This window comes from Equus asinus, chromosome 8 (assembly GCF_041296235.1).
Source record: "Equus asinus isolate D_3611 breed Donkey chromosome 8, EquAss-T2T_v2, whole genome shotgun sequence".
NCBI classification, from domain to species: Eukaryota; Metazoa; Chordata; class Mammalia; order Perissodactyla; family Equidae; genus Equus; species Equus asinus.
The window spans coordinates 72,359,651-72,382,402 of record NC_091797.1 but is presented as its reverse complement, the minus strand read 5'-3'; the positions used below and the strand labels follow the sequence as shown (position 1 = coordinate 72,382,402).

The window sequence follows — 22,752 nt, the reverse complement described above, 5'->3', positions numbered from 1 at the left end:
TTAAAATAACTTTGCTAAAATAAAAAAAGAAGGTGGTAGCCCAGTTAAAGAAAAATATTAATAAATGCTGTCACGGAGAGTGTATGACTATGTCAACAGTTGGAAGGTGGGACTTGGGAAAACCCAAGTGGATATTTCACATGCATCTACCCTCCAGGGAGCATGTAATCAGCCCATGGTTCCCAGGGTAGCCGTACTGACCTGATGCGGTTATAACAGCAATGAGGGCACCTATGTCATTTTCGTTACATGTGGACCCTGATCCTGGGCAAATGTTTGTTTTCTCTTGAGTGTTTGGAAGTAGCAAGAACCCCAGCCCCTTTTCTCTGCCAGATTAGCTTTGTAGGACTTGTGAGATTACTGAACGGATGTAGATATAAACTTACGATTCCCATTAGAATGGAAGGACAAACCATCAGTGTGTCACGCCTTCCTGTATAGTATACACGACTTGCAGAGGGCCATCTACTCATTGTATTGGCTGCAGAAGCTGTTACGAATATGCAGCAGGGGGCTTTCCCACCACAGTGACCCCGGGGGATGTTGGTGCGGGGCACTGAGCTGGCAGGCTAGATGCAGTGGCACAGCGATTGTTCTGCTTGTTCAGCGATGTCACTGTTTTGCCTCATGGCAGCTCCTGCGGGGGGCCCGGCCGGGGTGCGCCCTTTTAGTGATTGCTGGCTTCTCAATTTTGTCCTAGCCAGCCCCTTTCGAAAGCACATGGCAGAGACCAGGAAGTGAGGTGGGACATTTAGAGACAGACATTGATCTCAGAGAGGTTTCTCTGACCTTCCTCTCCATCCGTTTGATCCTTTTGGGGAGTCCATAGACACTGGGTGCAGGTGAGTTCCTTTTATCTGCATTACCCAGAGAAGGGCAAACCTTTCATGCGCTGGTGTCGGCAGCCCGTTCTTCACTTTCCCCCACTGCATTATTCACACAGCCCAGCCTGTGGGATAAGCATGCTGCTGACGTGTGCTCTGGGGTGTCGGTTGTAGATTCCAGTGACTGTAGGAAATTTAAAACATCCACTCTCTGGCCGAGAATGGCTGTCCACCAAAGTTTGCCTCTTTGTTGAAAATCTCTAAGGAAAGAATTAATGGAAGATTCCAGCAGCGAAGCATCTAGTCCAACCTAGGAGACAAAGTGGATTCCTGGGTGGGTGTCTGGTAACTTGGTCCAGGCCTTAGGACAAGGATGGTCTGCTCCGTGCCAAGAAGGGTCCTATAAATCACACCTCTCAGCCAGGGATGGTTTGACCCCCAGAAGACATTTGGCATTGTCTGAAGATGTTTTTGGTTGTCACAAGTCAGGAAGGATGCTGCTGGCCTCTAGAAAGTATAAGCAGCTAAACATCCTACAACCACAGAACAGCCCCCGACCCCTGCAGCAAATCGTGTCTGTCCCAGACTGTTGACAGTGCCTAAGTTGAGAAACCCTGATGTAAATGGATGAAGGCAGCAGAGAGGGGACTCTGATGAACTGCACTGAAGCAAGCTTGCTGAATCTCTGTGGAGTGGCCACTTCTCAGAGTCACTCCCTGTTCCGTTTGGGAATGCTGCCAGATCTCATACCCCAGGCCCTCTGTTCTCGCACTTTCCCCCCAGCCTCCCTGGGCTCATTGCTGCTCCTGCAACACTGGGCCTATAGTTGTGTTCTAGGCTGTTCAACAATTTATTACAAATTTAGCAATGTAAAATAGCACCCATTTTTTAGCTCAGGTACTGGGGATCAAAAGTGTCTCTTGGCTCAACTGAATTCTGAGCTAGGGTGTCGCCAGGCTGAAACCAAGGTGTCAGCCAGGCTGGGTTCTCGCTGGAGGCTCTGGGGATGACTGCTTCCAAATTATTCAGGTTGTTGGCTGAACTCAGTCTTGGCCGTCATAGGACTGTGGACCCTGTTTCCTTGCTGGCTGTCAGATGGGGCTGAATTCAGCTCCTAAAGGCCGCCTCCTTCCTTGGCTCGAGGCCCCTCCATCTTGAAAGCCAACAATGGCAGGTGGTATCCTTCTCATACTTGGAATCTCTGCGTCCAGCCAGAAAAAACTCTGCTTTTAAAGGGCTGCTGGGCTAAGACCCGACTCACGCCGCTATGTCCCTATTTTAAGATCTTCTCACTGCGGGCTGCAAAGGCCCTTAAGAGCAGTCCCTGGGTTAGTGTTTGAGCAACCAGGATGGGAGTTATGAGTGGCATCTTTAGAATTCTGCCACCACAGAGCCTTCACAGTGGGCTTTCCCTGCTGGAAATGGGTCCCCATTGTCCGCCTGGGTCTCTGTCACCATCTCCCAGGCTCCGTGTGCCTGTCCCTCCTCAGTGAGGCTCCCCCAGCCATCCTATTTAAAATCGCACCTCCTCTGCTCCACCCCAGACTCTGTTCCCAGCTCTGTTTCCCCCGTAACCTTTGCTAGCATCTCACATGCTATTTATTCTGCTTATGTTTTGGTTTATTGTCTGTCTCTCCAACTGGGATGTGAGCTCCCCAAGGAAAGGTGCGTGGGCTCGTTGGATACTGCTCACCGGGAACAGCACCCGCCACATGCGATGCATGCAATAAGGGCTTACTGAATGACTAAACATCACAATGGTTTAAGGAGCAGAAATCCAGATTTTTATATGGAAGCTTTTGATTATGTCAATCTTGGCACCTGTATGTGTTTGCTTGGGCTGCCAGGACACAGACACAGACTGGGAAGCTCCAACAACAGATGTCCTGTCTCTCGGTTCTGGAGGCTGGAAGTCCAAAATCAAGGTTTGAGCAGGCCTAGTTCCTTCTGAGGTTTTGTGGGAGAATCCGTCCCAGGCCTCTCTCCTTGGCTTGTAGATGGACATCTTCATCTTGACATGGCGTTCTCCCTGTATAGTGTCTGTTTACAAATTTCGCACCCCATCCCCTTTTTTTTTTGGTGAGGAAGACTGGCCCTGAGCTAACATCTGTTGCCAATCTTCCTCCTCTTTTTGCTTGAATAAGATTGTTGCTGAGCCAGCATCTGTGCCAGTCTTCCTCTGTTTATGTGGGAGGCTGCCACAGCATGGCTTGATGAGCAGTGCTAGGTCCATGCCTGGAATCCAGACCCATGAACCCTGGGCCTCCAGAGGGAGTGTGCAAACTCAACTACTATGCCACTGGGCAGGCCTCCAAATTTCCCCTTCTTATAAGGTCCAGTCCTGCTGGATTAGGGCCCACTCCAATAACCTCACTTTAACTGGGTTACCTCTATAAAGACCACATCTCCATGTAACGTCACCTTCTGTGGTCTTGGAGCTTAGGAATTCAACATAAGAATTTGGAGGGAAGTACGGTTCAACCCATAATAGCAACTAATTCTATTTTTCCTTTTCACTTACCCTGAGGATCAGATTCAGCCCCTCAGCAGACTCATCCTTGCAGCCGCGGAGCCCAAGCGCTCCCCTCCCACCCCCACCCTCACCTACGACACACAGATGCTCACACATTCCAGCAGCAACCATCTCAGTGGCTTCTAGAAGCTCATTGGCTTTGACAATCTTCTTAGGAGAGCATTTCACATGGAGATTATGGCTGACCCTGAGACAGGTGGCTTGGAGGATAGAAATTAGGCTTCCTGTGTTCAAAATTTGTACTGAACATTGGTTTTCTTTAAGCAACACTTAATCATCCCTGCCTTACACCTGAAGCAAGCACAGTTTGAAAAGAGGGGGAGTATTTTTGGTTTTTGACCACTGAAAAAATGAATAGTAGCATCAACTATAAGCATGTTATGTAGGTGGCATGAGCCGGCCCAGGTACATCCAGACAGGACTGGAAGCGCCACCAGAACATGCCGTGGCCTGAATCCCGTGGTGGTGCATCCCAGCAGCCAGCATGGGTGCCTGCCAGGAGCCGGTACCCAGTATTAACCTGGTGCTTGAAATGACAGCGTAGGCCTTATTCAGCACTGTGCCTGAGGATCCAAAATCATCTCCCCCACCGTCAGCCACAGCAGGGCCACAAGGTGGGGACCACTGAACTGGGGCCACCCCCTAGTGACAGATGATGAAAAAGAGCAGAGATCCAGTGAGTGACTTTCCCCAGGTCACAGAGCTCATCACTGCAGAGGCAGGACCAGAAGCTGGGTTTCCTGCATATGGTCCACAGCCTCCCTCTTGACACTGGATGCTCAGAAAGGGCAGCTGTCACATCGCCCCAGCCGGCTTGCACTTGCTCCTTCCCTGGAAGCCAGGCATCCCTCGGGCTTATCCTGTAATTCCACTGGGTTTCAGCGCTGACTCTGCTTGCAAAACTCTGGTCCTGGGACCCAAATTCCTGCAACAGCTAATTCCTTGAAGTAGATGGGAAAACCTATTGATGTCATCAAAGAAAACGCCTAATTAACAAAATTGACCTCTTAAAACCTATGCCTTTCTCCTGCTCAGGGGCTCATTGTCCCAGCCCACACACAGGTGAAACCAGCCACTGCACCAGTCAACAAGAATCCTCTTCTTTGCAGGAACTATTAAGTGGAAAGAACAATTTGTAGGTTCAGTGAAACCTGGAGTCTTGAGCAAAATTCAAATGCAGCAAAACCCAATTTCAAGCAGAGTCACATTGTGTGTGGCGTTTCTTACACGCAGTGGAGGTGGAAGGTGGCGGTGCTCTGAGCCGCCTGGGCGTGGATTTCCCGGTGTTAGGACAGACGGGGCTTTTATGTGCTAATGTGTCTTTCATCTTTATCCCTGGTCTCCTGTCCTGGCCAAGGTGGCAAGTGTGTTTAGCAAATCATTTTAATGTAAAACTTGGAAAAAGTTTCTAAAGAAAAAACGCCTGCTGATGTGCTCTTGCTGCTCTAGGGGTTGATGCTAATTCGGATACCCTAAATTTGAAAGGTGGAGACGTGGCCCATCGCCACCTCCCACCCCCTTGGTTCTCTCACAGAGACAGCCTGGTAATCACGTTTGTTCTCTCAGCTCTGTCTAGCCTCTTAACTATTCACAAGGATTTATCTCCTCCACTCTGGGAGCTCAGCAGGGCCGGGATGTGTGTGTGTATGAGTGTGTGTGTGTAATTTTTAAGCTGTTACTTTCGTAAGATATAACTTTGCATGTAATTTCAGGAGTTAAATAGTTCTGTAGAGTTTGTTGGTCAAAACCATGTATAGCATCCTCAGAGTGAGAGAACTGTAATGCCAGAGAACAGATCCACGTATGTCGGGTGGAGAGTGGGGAGAGGGCCTGACTACTGAGGGGAACGGGAGGCCGGGTCTTTGTGGTGGTGGAAGTGTTCTGCATTCTGATCATGTATTCTGATCGTGGTGGTTACTCCAATCTACACATGTGATATAATCTCAATAGAACTACACACCAAAAAAAAAAGCACCTGTGAAAACAGTGAAATCTAAATGTGAGGGCGGTAACTCAGTTCGTTGCCCAGGAGCAGTGTCGATTTGCTGCTTTTGATGATGCGCTGTGATTACGTGGGGTCTGATCCCAGGGGACGCTGGGGGAAGGGTACACAAGAACTCTCTCTACATGTTTTTTTTTTGCAACTTCTTAATCTGAAACATCAAACTATTTCAAAATTAAAAGTTATTTAAAAAAATACTACAGTGCTCTATTCCCTTCCACTGCCTTTCTCCCTGTACAGAGGCAAAATTCTTACTTTGTCTGGTATTTACACCCATTTCACTAAATGGCTTAGTGAGGTTGATACTGCTTAATTTTTTTTAAAATTTCAGGCAATATCTATAAGATTCCACCGTGAAGGCTATGGATATATCTCTCTTTTCTCTCCCACATAAGTGCTCTCCTTTCTTTTTCTCCATCCTTCTGACGTAATGATCATATTTTGTCTAGATTAATATTCAGTGTTTAAAATATTATAAGTATGTGTACTAGTCACAGTAAAACCAAGTATTAAATTATGATTACTTTCCCTTTTCTGCATAGTGATTTCCTATCTTCAGAATTAAACAGTAATTTGGTTTTATTCTTTTTCTTTATTTTCTGTGGATTTAGATCTTATTTTTTCCCAAACTCTTCAACTGTTTATCTAAATCTCCTCTCAGAACATTCATTCACATCAAATTTATTAGGAAAATTTCCGTTTCCTGGAGACATCGTTGCCAGAACCTTCCCCACGCTGGCGCTCAGCTCTTGTGCTGGGGCCTCTTTTCACCACTAACCTCCCGTTCGTCTGTGTTCTGTACTGGATCTTCTGTTCCCTGAATCTCATGACATTTTCTTTCTAGATCCACTTCCTTCTTTGACGGGGCACACCTTCATGTAGTTTTCTGAGCGAGGGTATAGGAGATACATTTTTGGAGGACATGCATCTCTGGAAACATTTTCTTCCTAATTAGCCTGGATATAGAAAGCTAGGCAGGAAATCATTTCCCTTTGAGTTTGTTTTAAGTTTTTTTGCTTTGTATTTTTTTTTTGGAAGACGCCCTGAGCTAACATCTGTTGCCAATCTTCCTCTCTTTTTTTTCCTCCCCAAAGCCCCGGTGCACAGCTGTGTATCCTGCTTGCAGGTCACTCTGGTTCTTCCATGTGGCACGCCTGCCACAGCGTGGCTTGACGAGCGATGCTAGGTCCATGCCCAGGATCCGAACTGGTGAACCCTGGGCCGCCAAAGTGGAGCACAGGAACTTAACCACTGGGCCAGGGGGTCAAGCCCTGCCTTTGAGTTTTGAAGATATTTTCCACTGTCTTCTGGTTCCCGGAGTGGCTGTTGTGAATTCTGAATCCATTCCAGTCCCTGGTCCTCTCTTCCCTTTGGAGGACTGCAGAATTCACTTCTGTGTCTGGAGTGCGTCTGTCCTGTACCGTGGTGAGGCTCTATCCTCGTCCACTGTGCTCACCCCCCAGGGGCCCCTACAACCTGGAGACACGTCCTTTCATCTGGGGATGTTTCTTGAATTATTTCATTATGATTCCTACTTTCCCTTTTCTCTGTTTTTTCTGTTGTTCAGATGTTGACCCTCGAAGTGGTCCTCTTAGTTTATCTTTTCTCCCATCTTCCATTTCTTTGTCCTTTTCTACTTTCTAGGGCAAATTTCCTAACTTTATCCATCTGCTGTTCCGTGGACTTTCCATTTCTGCGACAATATTTTTAATTTCCAAAGGCTCATGTTTTTTCCTTTCTGGGTGTTTTTTATGGCATTCTGTTCTCATGTCATGATTGCGTCTCTTCTCCGATCTCTCTGTGAACATGAACGACGGGGTGTTTTTTGATTACGGTCTTTCCCTCATGGTCTCTACTTCCTACAGGTTGCCTGTTTTGGACTCTGTATCATGGAGGGAACTTTCTCAGTGTCCAAAGTTCTTGTTTGCTCGTATCAAAGAACGAGGGACTAAAAGCCACTAGCAGCTCTGAGCCCATGAGGGGACTTGCTGGCCACACGCTTCACTGGGAGGGAATATGGCTGGCTATTGGAGAGGCCCAGTGTCAGAACCCGGGGTTTTTGCTGGAGGGTGAGGGTCCAGCTGTGGGGTCAAAGGTCTAGGAATCTTAACTTTCAGCATACGTGGTGTCACAAGTCACTCTGTCACCGTATGGTAACTCAAGTCTCAAATCTTCATGATGGCCTGATATGGGGCTCTGCATTCACCCTGTTGCATGGCAAAGGGAAGAACATTGGCAACTTCTCAAACAGGCTTTTGGCCAACCCTCCTCATGGTAGTCCTCATTCACTCCGACTCTTGGAGCTGTACCACCAGTTCCTGAGACAGGGGATTGCACGGTGTAAACTCTGTGGGTTCTTAGCTTCCCTCACTGACAGCTTACGACATAATCTGAAGCTCTGCTGGCTCATTTTACCCACTGGTACATCTGCTTTCTGGTTTCCAAAGTCGTTTGCGGTTGCTGCGTCTCTTCTCCCCAACTTTGTGGGTTTATGCCTTTGAAAACAGTCTCTTTCCTCTCCTTAAGTGGGTTTGGGAAGAGAGGACGGCAGGTATTTGTGCTCGATCGGCTATTTTTCTCATCAGTTTATTGATGAGGACACTGAGGGTCAGAGAGGCTATGAGACGTGGCCAGAGCAAGAGTCCTATGAGGAGCTCTGCCTTTTTTTTATTCCTTGACTTGGTGCACTTTGGCTGGGTCTGTGCACAGAAGAGGCCCGGCAAGTCACATCAAGCAGGTTGGGGACCTCCCTGGAGCAATATAACAATAACTTTTATTAAGTGCCTCTTGTAAGTCTGACACTGCTGCAATCTCTTATATGCATTAATACATGTCATCATCACAGCAGCCTTATACTGGGGGTTTCTATTAGCATATCCATTTACAGAGGAGGAAAGTGAGGCACAGAGACGTTATAATTTGCCCAAAGTTGCACAGCCACAAAGTGGTAAACCTGTGCCGGGGTTTCTGAACCTGGGCACTGCTGACAGTTTGGACTGGATAAGACGGTGTTGTGGGGGCTGTCCTGGGCATCATAGGAGTTTTAGCAGCTTCCCTGGCTTCTACCCACCAGATGACACCACTCCTCCAAGTTGTGACAACCAAAAATGTCTCCAGGCATTGTCACCTGTCCCCTGCAGGACGCAGTCACCCTCAATGGAGAACGACTAGCCCGGGCAGGCAGACTTTTCTCCTGGGGCTTTACTGTGCTCCTTCTTGGTATAGGGACTGTCCGGGGGCCCCAGCCCCTCACCTCAGCCCTGGACAGCAAGTTCCATGCTTCTGGAGTCTGTCGGCAGATCCCCCGCCCACTCCCATCCTGCCGTCCCCAGCATTCCCACCGCCTGGTGCACTTTGTCCGTCTGTGCCACCAGACATGGAAAAAGGGGAAAATTGAAAAGAAACCAACCATCACAGCTCACTGGAGCTCGGGCCAGTTTGGAAAGGCCAAGTCATTAATCTGCGGCTCTCTCTTGCCATCTTCATGCCCGCAGGGCCAAGGTGAAGAAGGGCGTGACCATCCTGAGCGCTCAGCCCAGCGAGCCTCGGCAGTGGGACGTCAAGCAGGAGATGGGGAACGGCGGGAAGCACGCCACCACCACGGTGGTGTGCCAGCGCCTGGGGCCCAGTGCGAGCAACAGGTAGGTGGTGCCATCTCCCTCTGCGCGCACAGCGCATGGTCCGGATGACGCAGTCACCGCCTGAGAGGCTTGCCTTAGACTCAGGTTACCTGCTGCTTAGTGGAGCTATTGAACCCTAGCCTGGAAATCTGGAGCCACATCCACCAGCTGCAGGGCCATCTGGCCACCTCCCACAGGGCGCGCAGGGGGTACGGGGCCCTGCTTCTCAAAGTCTGTCGTTCGGCCTTTGGAGCAGAGTCTGGTTAGTGGCCTTCTGCTCTCCTTTGCCGAGGCTGCTGCGTTCTCTCCACCTGCAGTTACATGGTTGGGGCTGTGGCATCTCTCAGTGCCCTCCCTAGATTCTCAGAGGCTGCTTTCTTCCAGAGTGCTCCTCGTCTGCACAAAGTGGGTGATACTGTGATTTGTAATAAGAAATAGACATGTGGTCTTCGTCCCAGTTCCTGGCTCAGAGCTTCTAAAACCCTTGGGATTCCCTAAGTGATGGGAGCCTGAAGGTGTCTTTTGTTCTGTTAATGAGGGGACTTTTGGACTGCCCTTGGGTCACTCAGGATGGGGGCTGGGTGCCAGCCCAACCCTGTGATTGGAGGGTTGGAACTTTCGGCCCCACCCCCTGACCTCTAGGGAGCGGAGGACTAGAGACTGAGTTCAATCACCAATGGCCAAGATTTGATCAATCATGCCTGTGTAATGGAGCCACCATAAAAACCCAAAAGGATTGGGTTCAGAGAGCTTCCAGGTTGGTGAACACACAGAGGTCGGGGGAGAGCTGGGCCCTCAGAAAGGGATGGAGGCCCCCCGGCCTTTGCACAGACCATGCCCTCTGTGTCTCTTCCATCTGGCTGTGCCTGAGTTCCAGCCTTTCATAACAGCTGGTCATCTGGTCAAGTACAATGTTCCCCTGAGTTCTGTGAGCCATTCTAGCAAATGAATTGAACCCAAAGAGGAAGTCGTAGGAACCTCTGACTTATAGCCAGTGGGTCAGAAGCACAAGTGACAACATGGACTTGCTATGGGCATCTGAGCCCTTCCCCCCAGGGGATCTGAGGCATCTCCAAGTAGATAGGGTCAAAAGTGAGTTGAATTGTAGGACACTCAGCTGGTGTCAGAGAATTGCTTGGTGATGTGGAAAAAAACACACGTTAGAACTGGTGTCAGAATCGTAAAGAATTAGATTTAGTCTTCAATAAGGAGGAATTTAAAGACAGGAGGTGACCATCTGTGCAATAATAAATAAGAACATGCTATGTGAGATTCTATATAGACATCTGGATTATTATTTACAATAATTGTTTTCTGTGTATAAAAGCATCACATACTCATTTTAGAATATTTGTGAAACACAGTTATATGAGGAAAAAAGTTAAATAGAATCTAAATATCTCTACCACCCAGGGGTAACCCACAGAGAACATGCTAGTTCATTTCCTCCCATGTTTAGAAATATATATAACATCTACGAATAGCAATGTGTAGTCGATTGATTTATTTTACAATTTGGTATCATAATAGACATACAGATTTTTAAGTTACTTTCACGTATATTGATAACGTCTTCTTTTGACATTAAATATTCCTGAAAAACATTTTAATGGCTTCATAATATTCCGTCATATAGATTTAACGTTAGGTAAATAACTGTATCCATATTTTTGGACATTTAAGTTGTCCCCAAGTTTGGTCTCATAGATAATGCGCCAGGAAACTGCCTTCCACATAAATCTTTGTCCACTTCTCCTTTTGCTTAAAGTAGCTTCTTAGAATCAAAAAGGTTGATCCTTTTTTAGGGCTCTTGATACATTTCGTCAGTGTGTTTTCTTAAAGGGATCAGCACTGCGGGAAGGAATCTGCCATTACTGAACACGTTTTCTTAAGTGAATGCTACAAGGCTGCCAAGAAAAATCCTGCAAATTCTCCACTTCGTTTAACAACACCCAGTTCTTTTATCTGTGAAGCCCCCTCCTCAGTCCCTCCTTTCACGTGCCGCCAGCAAACACATCTGGTGTCCTTAACAGCTTCCTGGTTCAAATGCCAACCATCACCACCATTCCCCGGGGAAGGATTGTTAGCACATCTTGGGGCGAGGGTTGTGTGTCCAAATGTTTCAACTTGTGAAAAAAGGGCCAGAACAAAATGCGTGCCTGGGTCCCCTGTTAGCAGCAGAGATCAGAGGCCAAATTAAATCTCCTGAATCAGATGCACTGAAAGTCTAATTAACCCACAAGATTAGTGTTGATTATGCAAATACAAGTGAATGTGTTAATTAACAGAGAGTGAGTTTGTGTATGTAAGTAGTTCTTCATGTCACAAGCGGGAGACTGAAGTCAGGCAGACAGGCTTTGTCATAGCAAGTTCTGGAGAGTCCCGGTGGCCGCCCTCTTTGCTCCGAGTCTCTGGGACCTCCACTTTGGGCCAGTGGTGTTTGCTGAGTGGGTCAACATCATGCCTGATTGTCCACCGTCAGTCACTGTGGATGTTTCAGCAGAGGGAGCTATGGGTCAATACTAGTGTCCCTCGCTTTCCAGTTCCAGGGTTTTTACTGCCGTGAGATGGCATCAGGCTGGCCACAAGCTGGGTGGGTGGTGGACTCCTGGCTATGCTCTGCATACTCTCAGGTTCTTAATGTGATGTCTTAGGACGTAATTTTAGCTTTTGCAGAAGAGCTGATATGTTGGGACTGGAGTTAGCAGTGTGCCGGGACCGGTTCAATGCCAGCTCCTGAAAGCCCCTGGGACTGTGCACACCTCTTCCCCACTCCTCACTCAGTGACTGTCAGTAGCTTAAAACTGACCACAGTAGCAGTGTTTACACCACAGAAATTGCCAAACACCTCAAATCAGGACTTTTTGTTCTTATTGGTTAGCCCATTTACCGGCACACCACTGATTCCCTGCCCACTCACTTCCTAACTGAGATCTTCAGAGGGTGCTGGTTGGTTCATCTAAGTGTGAGGAGCTGTGCTCCAAGCCCGGTGGATATGCACTGAATCAGATCCAGACCCTGTCTTCAAGGTGTAAGACCCTGTCTAAACACTGAGGAGCACCTGGCACCAGACACCACAGCTCAAATAAGAGCATTCAATGACATGGAAGGGGGTGGGGGGCTTACTTCCCTCTGCCTGTACAGCAAAGGCCAAGTGTATTTGTTATCTGCTGCTGTGTAACACATTACCCCAAATCTTAGAAGTTTAAAGCAACACACATTTCTCATCATGTAGCTTCTATGGGTCAGGGATCCAGGCACATCTTACCTGAATCCTCTGCTAGAGGCTGCAGTCAGTGTCGGCCAGGGTCTGTGGTCTCAGCCGAAGGCTCGGCTGGGGAAGGGTCCACTTCCAAGCTCCTGTGGCTGTTGGCAGGAGGCAGTTCCTCAAGGACCATGGGACTGAGGGCCTCAGTTTCTTCTTCCTTGCCAAGTATCCTTCTCCATCAGAGCAAGCACGTGAGAAGATCCAGGGAGAAAGGGGATGACAGCAAATGGAAGTCACAGCATTTTATAACCGAAGCTTGCAAGTGACATCCAAATGCTCTTGCTATATTCTATCCATTAGCAGTAAGTCTGGGCCCCACTCAAGGGGAGATTACACAGAGGCTGGATACGTGGAGGTAGGGGTCTCTGGGAGCCGTTTGTGGCCATTTGCACTGCCTCCCTCACCTTACGGCTCTTCCAGGTTACAGAGGGCCTTCTGGAGCTGGTGCCTGTGCGATCTTCTTGAAGGACAGGAGGGGAGAATCAGATGTGCAGAAATAGAGAATGATGGCGTTGCAGGCGCAGGAAGAGGCAAGTGGCCGGCCCTGTGGAGTTGGGAGAGCTTGTGCAGAGAAGAGAGAGTGAAGCGGCTCAGCTGGAGTTGACGTGGGAGTTACAAGGATTACTCTGGGAAGGCGGCCAGGCCGTATAATGGAGGAATGTGACTGGCATTTCCTTAGCTGTTTGTCACCTCTCCTAATCTTCAAATCCATTTGTTTTTTGGTTTACTTCAGCCAGTTGATTAAAAGGGAAATTTTGTGTTTCTACCTGTGTTAGTGAGTGTTCTTAGATGCATTAAAAAGTGATGATCCTGGTTTATTTGAGCATAAGAGGAATTTATCCAAAGGATGTTGCTAGGAAGGCTGTAGAATCAGCTTGGGAAACAGACACCAGCAGGGGAATCAGCAACAGCCGCAAACTCGCCCCAGATCATACCTCATTGGGTACCACTCTCACCTCTGCTCACTCAAGAGTTTTCTTTAAATCAACGTTAAACTGCTCTGGTTTCTAAAAGTTCACCTTGATTTTTTTAATAACATCATTGAAATTATACATTGAAGCTACTTGTATTAGTTTCTAATGTACGTTACATTAAGTACAAAACTATAAGAAGTTATTTTAAACAATTTTTTTTTGGTGATTAGGACAGAGACATAATTTATGCATGTTCTTGTCATAACAGGAAATACAGTCAGCGAGCCACCCAGGGTGGTGGACGCTGCTCTGCACAGGTTCCCCTTCAAACCCTTATTCTGCTTCTGTGCCCCTGGGTGGGAGTAGAGTCAGCCCGGGCCACTGTAACAAAGGCCATGGTCTGGGGACTTGAACAGACTATTTTTTTTTTTTTTAAAGATTTTATTTTTCCTTTTTCTCCCCAAAGCCCCCCAGTACATAGTTGTATATTCTTCGTTGTGGGTCCTTCTGGTTGTGGCATGTGGGATGCTGCCTCAGCGTGGTTTGATGAGCAGTGCCATATCCGTGCCCAGGATTCGAACCAACGAAACACTGGGCCGCCTGCAGCGGAGCGCGCAAACTTAACCACTCGGCCACGGGGCCAGCCCCTGAACAGACTATTTTTTTCTCCCAGTTCTGGAGCCTGGACCTCCAAGATCAAGGTGCTGGCAGGGTGGGTTCCTGGTGAGACCTGTCTCCCTGGCCTTCTTGCTGGGTCCTCACCTGGCCGCTCCTCCACGTGTGCACTTGTCAGGGGAGCACGTGGCTGTCCCTTCCTCTGCTCGTAAGGACGCCAGTCCTATCAGGTTCAGACCCCACCCTGATGACTCCACTTAACCTTAATCATCTCCTTAAAAGCCGAATCCCCACATACAGTCACACTGGGGATTAGGGCTTCAACACATGAATTCTGGAGATGGGGGCACAATTCCGTCCACAGCAGTGGGCTCTGCTCTAACTTCCCGCAGCTGCGTCCCTCAGAGCACTACCCTGGGGCTCCTGGGGCCCTTTTGCCCACTCATGAAAAGAGCTGGAAAAGCCTGGGAGTTGTCATCTTCCTGGGGTAGCCCTTACAAATGCCGGGTGGCTGTGGAGCGGGAAAGCCCAGCCACACACATTGCAACTCTGCAATGGGCAACTCTGACTTGTAACTGACACTCCAGAGCTCTCTCGGGATCACAACGGGCTGGGACTTTTTCTGAAATCTTACCTTTCCCTGCCATGAACTGTTTGCCTCTCTCGCTCTCCCTTATCTTTACCCATCACTTACAAATGAATCTCCATCTTAGGGTCTGCTTCTAACAAACCCAACCTGAGATTCTCAGACACAAGTCAGGGCCCCCTGCTTCCTTCCCTGGTGAAGTGGCTTCTTAGATGCACAGCTGTGAGGGAGAGCTTGTTAGGAAGACAGCTGTTTCGATAGAGCCCTTATGGTCCTGAAGCCATCAGTCTATAAAACCTCAGATTCAGGAATAGAGTTCGCCATTGGTCACTATACACACCAAAGTGTGTTACGTTTAGTTTTCACCCCCTTAGATTAATATTTCAGCAGTCTGAGCATCTTATCAATCACACAAAATCACCATCTAACAACCTCCTAGATGGTACTTCCTACTTACAGGGTGTGAGGCCAGTGGAACAATTAACCACCTGTCCACATCGCACCATATAGTTGGTTTTGTATGAACCTTTTGGTATGCGTTCCTTAGGGGGCATCTTCTACTTGCCCTTTCCTCTCTCTTCCTCATTCTGAATCTTTTTTCAAACCTAGGTAGCTGGGCTAGTCTGAGCAGCTGGGGACCCATTAAGTAAGAATTTCATAAAGCCTGTGAGGCTGACCCCAGCATGGAGGAGGCACTGCTGACCCTGGGCTCCTCTTGAGCCCAATGGTGTACCTTTATCAACTACAGGTTTTCCCCTAAGCTTTCCCTGAGCCATACTCGCCGATGTTCATTCCTTCACGGGAAATGCCAAAAATTAGGTGTTTCTATAAACTGTGGCCATTTTTTTAAGTTAACAGGGAACTCCATGTTGGGAATGCGACCTCTACAGCTGTGACTGAGAAGGGCTCCCCAGTGAGGGTCCGTGCATGCCATCTACACAACTCCCAGCCTAGCCCTACATACGCCTTTGCTGTTATTGACTGAATACCTTTATTGGTTCACATGTGCCTTTTAAAAGTTTCCCATTAGGTTTTGTTATTAAAATATTGCTGTTACAATCAGGGAAGCAAACATGGTATCTCCAAAATAGGAATTTAAGTAACAGTAACATTCTGTATATTTCAAACTGCATGACAGCATACAAAACAATGCTCTGTATGTTTCACAGTACCTGGCACTCACCACATGCTTTGTGTACATTATTTCAGTAAATCTTTTGCATGGTTTCATGAACTGAGGAGTCTTGCCATTGGGCAGATAAAGGAAAGAAATGAAGACACTCAGAGGGAGGAAGCATCCAACTGAATATTTGTGCAAATGATTGAAAAAAGTTTTCTTTCAAAATAACTTTCATGTCTATAAATAGATGGAAAAATTTCATATCTGTTGCATGAATTAAAGGGGAGCACAAACAAATACGATTAAAATGTACAAACCAGGGGCGGCTCCGTGGTGCAGCGGTTAAAGTTCCATGTGCTCCGGTGGCCCGGGTTCGCAGGTGTGGATCCCAGGTGTGGACCTGCTCCACTCGTCAGCCACGCTGTGGAGCCTCCCACATCCAATGTGGAGGAAGACTGGCACAGCTGTTAGCTCAGGGCTAATCTTCCTCAAGGAGAAAACATGCAAACCCTATGGAAGTTTCGCTCACCAGCGTTACCAGCAGGAGGCTCTGTGCCCACCCTTGGGGTTCAAAAGGGACATTAGTAAATGTCCCCAAGGTTTGAAGGTACACTGGCTCGAAACTGTGACTTTCTTTTTCGCTTGTTTATCTTTTTATTGACCTTATTTGCTTCAATGCCCACGTTTCACTTTTATAATCAGAAAAGACATGTTCAAAAACACATTTTTAAAACCCATATTCCACATCTTATGTAACAATTACCCTTATTGTCCCAATAAATATTTTTATATAGTTGGGATCAGTCTGCGATATATCTCCGTTTGTAACTTAATGTTGCCAACGCCCTTCACCTGTCCCAAACTTAGTTTTCCGTAAGTGGATGGACCATAATTTATTTAGCCAGCCTCTGCTCTGGGTCACCTTGGTTGCTTGTTCCTAACTTTTTAGTATAAATAAATTGGTGCTGCATACATGCACACCGAGACTGCCCTACCCCACCCTGCTTTCCTGGGCACAGGTGGGTTACTTTTAGGGCTCCTGGAGATGTCCCACGCCCAAGTTCCTGCCATCCTAAGTTTATGGCATCACGCCTTCCTCCAACACGCACACACCCAGGGTATAAACAGGGGGACAAAGCTGACAGCTGGGCCAGACTAGGAGAGGGGCTGAGGGAAGGGGCTGGGAGCAGGGAAGTGCGGGTGAGAAGAGGCACAGGTGCCCCCTGTGCCCCCATCCTCCACTCCCCCTGGGGCTCTGGGGGAATCTGAGCCCAGGTCTGATGTCAGGCCATCAGGGAGAATTTCTTTTTAACGAACCTTAAAGCTTATGAAAGAATCTGAAAGGGAAGTGCTTTCTGTCTAAATAATTCAACCTGACTCAAGAGGAGTGTATATTGCCCTTCAGAAGACACTTCCCTGGGAGACTGCGGGGGCCCCTAGGGATCCTGCAGGTAAGACTTGCAAACCCAGGCTACAGATTCAAGCGGTCGGTCCACGCGCTGCCAGCTGAGATGCTGACTGTATGGCAGAGCTCAAGCAGAAGCATCTGCACGGAAGTCAGACCGTTTGCCGGACCGGTAGATGCAGGAGCCCTGCGTGCTATAGAGGTGGGCGGAGAACGGGGCAGTCTGCACCTGCTTCCAGGGAGCATCCGTTCATTCGGCTTGGGAGTCTTCGCATGTGGGAATGCAGGCTGCATTGCCCCATCTCTGGATTTTTCCAGAAAGATCCAGCTGAAAATCCAGACTCTCATATGAAATACCCTAATTTGTTAACTTTTGCTCAATTTTTAAAATCGCTGTGCAGATCAAACAAAAGGAATATTGTTCAGGAAAATGGTTCATCAACAAGTGAATTGTGCAAAAGTGGCCTGTCTGAGCCAATCATACCTTCCGCTCTGGCTAAAATCATGCCTGTTTTCTTTAGTGCGTCGATAGTCTGTTTCTTCAAGGTGTGAAGTCTGCAGCAGAATAGCTGTCCCAGGCCTAGACTGTGGGCCTCTTTTAGAGGGACTTCTAAGAGTGGTCAGCCCCCTCAGAGACTCGGCTGTCCCGCATTCTCATCACAGGATCCCTCCTACACAGATCAGGGCGCACACACTCTACTTTGTGTCCAGCACATGTTGTAAATATGCATCTGTCCTCTGGCTCCTTATTCTTGTTCACCCTCAGCTTTCACACAGTGTCAGCCCTACCAGGATACCTGCCTGGGGCCTGGCGTTCCCTCCTTCCTGCTCTCCTTGTCGCCTAGCTTCTGGTTTGGTGGGGCGGTGGGTCAGCCAGCGCTCCCCAGGTGGTCTAGACGGGAGGCATTCTCTGGTCCACGTGCTTCCATCGAACACCAAGTGACACCCATCTCCTCCTTCCTGGTACAGCAGCCGCTGCCACAGCCCCCAAGCCCCTCAGTCATCATGCTTCAGGGACGCTCTGCTGCAGGGGAGAGAAGAAAATCAGGCAGATAGTAAAATGGGAAGGGCTTTTCACAAAGCAAAGATCATGGAAACTGGTGAATAAAATGCCCATTAATATTCCTTTAAGCAGTCTCAATTGCAGACCTTGTATTCATAAATATTCTCAGCTCTTTGTTTTCGCAGAATTCTGGAATATGAACGTGCCCGTAGCTGCCCAGCGTAAACAGTTTCAGCAGAGCTTGGGTGAATAGTCCCCTAAGATAATCTGCTCTTCCCTGAAGGAAATTGCCCAGACCGAGTCCTCTCTTTAAGACCTATTCAAAGGAAGCACAGAATTCTCCCAGGCTAACTCCCACAAATGGAACTCTCCCAATTGATGGCAGAAGCGTGCAACCCAGGTCCCCAAAGGAAGAAGTCAAGAGTGTTCCCACTCGGCCCACCCTAAAGTCACGGCAGGCTCACGTCAGCACCTGTGGCGGGAGAATTATTGACCTACGCATTGTGTGTGTTCTCCATAAAATATTCCCTTCTCTCCCACTCTCAACTTGCGGCAAAGGTTAAAGCCCAAGACGGTGGAGGTGACTGGTGTTTCCCATCATTTATTGAAGCTACAGTCTCCCGAGAGAATTTGCTGGAAGCACCTCGGGGTAGGAGAACAGGTAGAGAAGAGGCTTTAAAGGAGGCTGAGAGAGGAGGAGATTTTCCTGGAGCCTGAAGGGCTGGCTCTGGCATCAGACCTTGATCTGACACCTGAAAGGGCTATTGGGTTGCTCCACTGCTTGGTGCTGTTTAAAAGTACAGCGCCCCTGGTTTCTCGTCCCATCGAGGCTGCCTACAATGGAGGAAATCGATTTCCCCAAAGGAAATCGGCATGCTTCTACTGAGAAGGAGTAGATGCCGGGAGTCGAGACCAGTGCTGAGGGCATAGCCCTGGGAGACCATCACAATGTTGGTCACTTTGTACACATCATCACCTGTTTTGTCCAAACCCTACATGGGATATTAATATAAGCGGTTTTCAAATGATGACGCTGTGCATGAGAGGTTGTTTTCCAAAAATGTTCGCAACAGGCATGTTCTCACGATCCCTGTGGTAGAGTCTGTCTCCTCCCCTTGGCACTGGGTAGACTTTTGTGCCTGGTCAACGGATGGCGAACATCAGAGGTGATGCCACGTGACTTCAAGAGCGAGGTCACAAAAGAGCCCTGAGCCAACACGTAAGCGGTCCTGAGGCCCTGAGGCCACCGTGCTGTGAGAAAGCTCAACTGTCCCAAGTGGAAGGACCACAAGGAGAACCCCTGGTCAAGGGAGAGGATGGCGTGCAGCCAGCCATCCAGGCAAGCCCTTCCAGAATTCTTGACCCACAGAGACAATAAAAGGATTGTCTCATGCTGCTAAATTTCAAGGGCGATCTATGACACAGGAACACACAACCAGAACACTGCCGTCCCAGAGAGGTTAAGCTACTTTCTGACTTCACACAGCTACTCAGGGCCAGGGCCAATATTTTAACCCTGTTCTCTCTGATTCTAAATCCTCCTATTTGTCCCCCAACAAGGAAGCGATTCCTAAATGAAGAGATGCAGAAGGGCTTGTCTTCTCATAGCAAATGGCCCTTCCCAATTCCCAGCCCCACATCGCTTCTCCAAGTTTATTTTAGTTTATTATCTACAAGTTTATTACTGGCTTTATGCGCCCGTGCCTCACTGAAGGCCTTTCATGGCCAGAATGAAGAGTTTCTGTTTTCTTCCTTCCATCACAGTCTGACATGTGGTCCCCAGTCCAAGCTGAAAATGTATAAAGTAAATATATCTCTCAGCATCTGTCCTGAAGTGACTTATTGCATCACGTTACCAAGTCTCTCAGGCTCCTGCCAGCCCGGTAATTAACTTTAAGGGAAGGCGGCGGAGCCGATGCTGCGGCCTCTGACGAGAGCAGGTGCATTTCAGAACCCCGGATCCTGCCATGGAGACCCCATCTTACCCAGGGGCGTGGGTGAAGTTGTCTTCCTAAGCAGTCTCCCCAGTACTGGTCCTCAGAAAGCAGACCACATGCGAGAAAAGGGCTGTGGGGACGGCACTGTAATACCTCAAGACTCGGTGTGACACACAGGACATGACCCAAACCCTCCCAGCCACCACAGAGCTGCCACAAGATACTGGTTTATCCACTTTGTCTAAGTCCTTTATGTAGGAACTTTCATTCAGATTAAGGGTCCTTCTCTCATCTGATCGGTCTTCACAAGAAAATGGAAAACAGCAGTAGAAATGAGCTATTTCCCTTTTCTAAAAATTTTTCTGCATCAGAAGTAAAAGCTTTGCAAGCCAGCCCTGATGGCCTAGTGGTTACAGTTCGGTGCTCTCACTGCTTCAGCGGCCCAGGTTCATTTCCTGGTCATGGAACCACACCACTCATCTGTCAGTTGCCATGCTGTGGCAATGGCTCTCATAGAAGAACTTACAACTAGCATGTACAACCAGGCACTGGGGCTTTGGGGAGGGAAAAAAAAAAAGAAGAACATTGGCAACAGACGTTAGCTCTTGGCAAATCTTTCCCTGCAAAAAAAAAGAAAAGAAAAGGATGGTCACATGGTGCCTCCATTCCCAAGTATCCCCTGAAGCAATATGGTGCCATGAATAACAGTGTGGCCTCTGGAGCTGGCCAGGCAACTTGGATTCAAGTCTCAGCTCTTCTACTTGGAAGCTGTGTAGTTTTGTACAAATGAGTCGGTCTCTTTGGGTCTTATCTGAAAATGAGATGATAAATAACAGAAGGACCTTCATTGTGGAGTACTTATGAGGATTAAAGGAGTCTCTTTGTGTGAAGTGCCCACACAGAGTGTTGGTTCTTGTATTTTCCAACGAGGAAGGAGTCCTTAAGTTCTTTCTGATCTTTTTACACAGTGGCCCAGACTTCTTTGCATTAGAATTGTGACAAAGACACAGTGCTCTTTCCCGTTGGTGGCACAGGTCAATCATGGAGTCACACTGTCCTGCTAGCTTGGACTTCATCCGGAACATTCTAATGGAAGCTCAGTCCTGCTCACGTCCCTCCTGGTCCCCCTGCTGATCCTCTTGGCTCGCTCTCTTGTTGGAGTTTCGGTAGCTGGTCGCCCCTGGGCTTTGTCCCCACCCTCAGGACAGCCTGAACTTTTAAGGGGTGGCAGAGCCGTCGAGGAACAGCCGTAGCCTGTGGCACCTGTGGCTTGAATATTCCTTGCTTCGACTATTTATAAGCCTACCGCAAAGGTCTAAGGCTCGTTATAATTTGTCACTTTGCTAAGGCACATTTTCCCCTTCTGCTTTTGTTATTTTTTACTCCTTGTTTATTTTGGGGGACCAGTAGGGGAGGACAGGTAATATATTTGCACGGTTTCCAACTCAAAATGTAGACAAATCAACGTGCAAAATTCCACCCCTGCCGTCAACCTCCCCACCGCCCTGCCCTGGAGGTCATCAAAGTTTGTGCTTTATCATAAACCTTTCCAAAGATATTTTGTGCATATGCAGACATACACACACATACACAGCTCTTTCCTTCCCCACTTCAGCTTTAAACAACGTTGCTTCTTTCTTTTCACCTAACAATATACCTTGTAATTTTTCCATATCAATACATACGGTTCTTCATTCTCCTTTTTTTAAAGCATCTGCGTAGTTTGGCATCGAGCGTCATTTATCTGAACCAACCCCCTATTAACTGGTATTTACATCATTCCCAGTCTTTTGCCTGGAAATGCTGCTTTGAATAACATTGTCCAAACACCATGTTGCACTTTTGTGATAATATCTGTGAAGTAAATTCTGTAAGTGGGCTAGCTGAGTAAGATGGGAGGGGCATTTGTTTTACAGAGACTGATGTGTCACCCTGCAGAGACTGCGCTGACTTGCCCTGCCGTCACCCTCGCCCGCACATTGCTAACAAGCTGTTTGATCTCTTGATGCTTGTATTTTAATTCCTCACAACTGACTTGGCTAGCGAGTACCCTGAGAGTAACACTCAGCTTGGGAATCATGGTGTGGATTTTTAGAGTGTTGCTCCCAATCCACCCTGCTAAGTCCTGGGAAGCTCTAGCCTGGCATTTGTGGCCCCGGGCTCTGCCACGTTCCTGGAGCCTCTCCCTTGGGTGTGCCGTGGGTCTGCTGTATTAACAGCTACTATTTATAAACACGTGCTGTGTGCAGGCTCTACATTAGGTGTTTTCTAAATTCTCACCTAGTCTGAGCTCTCATTTCAATTCTTCCCCCAATCCCAGCCCCCGTCCATTCTTCTCAAAATGGCCAAAGTGTTCTCCTCAAAACTTAAGTCAGATCACAGGATTCCTATTGTCCCTCAATTTTCCAGGCTGCCCATCACACCCAGAATGAAATCCAGCTCTTGACTGTGACCTTCAAGGTCCTGGGTGACCTGGCCCTCTGCCCACCTCCCTGATCTTACCCCTTATGTTTCTCCCATCAGTCTCCACTCATCCTCCACCCTGGCCTCTGTGGGGCTTGTCCCTCATGAGCCAAGTTTGTTCCTGCCAGAGCCACTGCATCTGCTGTTCCCTCTGACTGCACTCTGCATGGCTGGATCATTCTAACTTTTAGGTCTTAGCTCAAATGCCATATTCTCAGAGAGGCGACCTATGGCCATTCACACTGATCACCTGTTTCACTTTCTTTCTAGAACTCACCAGTGTGAAATTACCTTGTTTCTTTACCACCTGTCTCCCCACAGGAATGTCGACCCCACGAGGGAGGGCAGGGACTTGCTCATAGCTTCACCCCGGCATTCCTAGTGCTTAGATCAATTCCCGGCACCAAGGAGGGACTAAAATAGTCACTGAGTGAATAAACACGTGGATGATCTTTGCAACAG

The 22,752-nt window shown here is 48.1% G+C and overlaps 1 protein-coding gene across 2 annotated transcripts in view; it reads left to right on the top strand.

Moving 5' to 3' along the window:
- Nucleotides 1–22,752, top strand: part of TMEM132C (transmembrane protein 132C) — a 355,227-nt gene that overhangs the window by 213,186 nt on the left and 119,289 nt on the right. For both annotated transcript variants that reach the window (XM_070515846.1, XM_070515847.1), the window contains exon 3: nt 8,854–9,000. In XM_070515846.1, the coding sequence (XP_070371947.1) occupies nt 8,854–9,000 (147 nt within the window). The remainder of the gene's footprint in view (nt 1–8,853; nt 9,001–22,752) is intronic.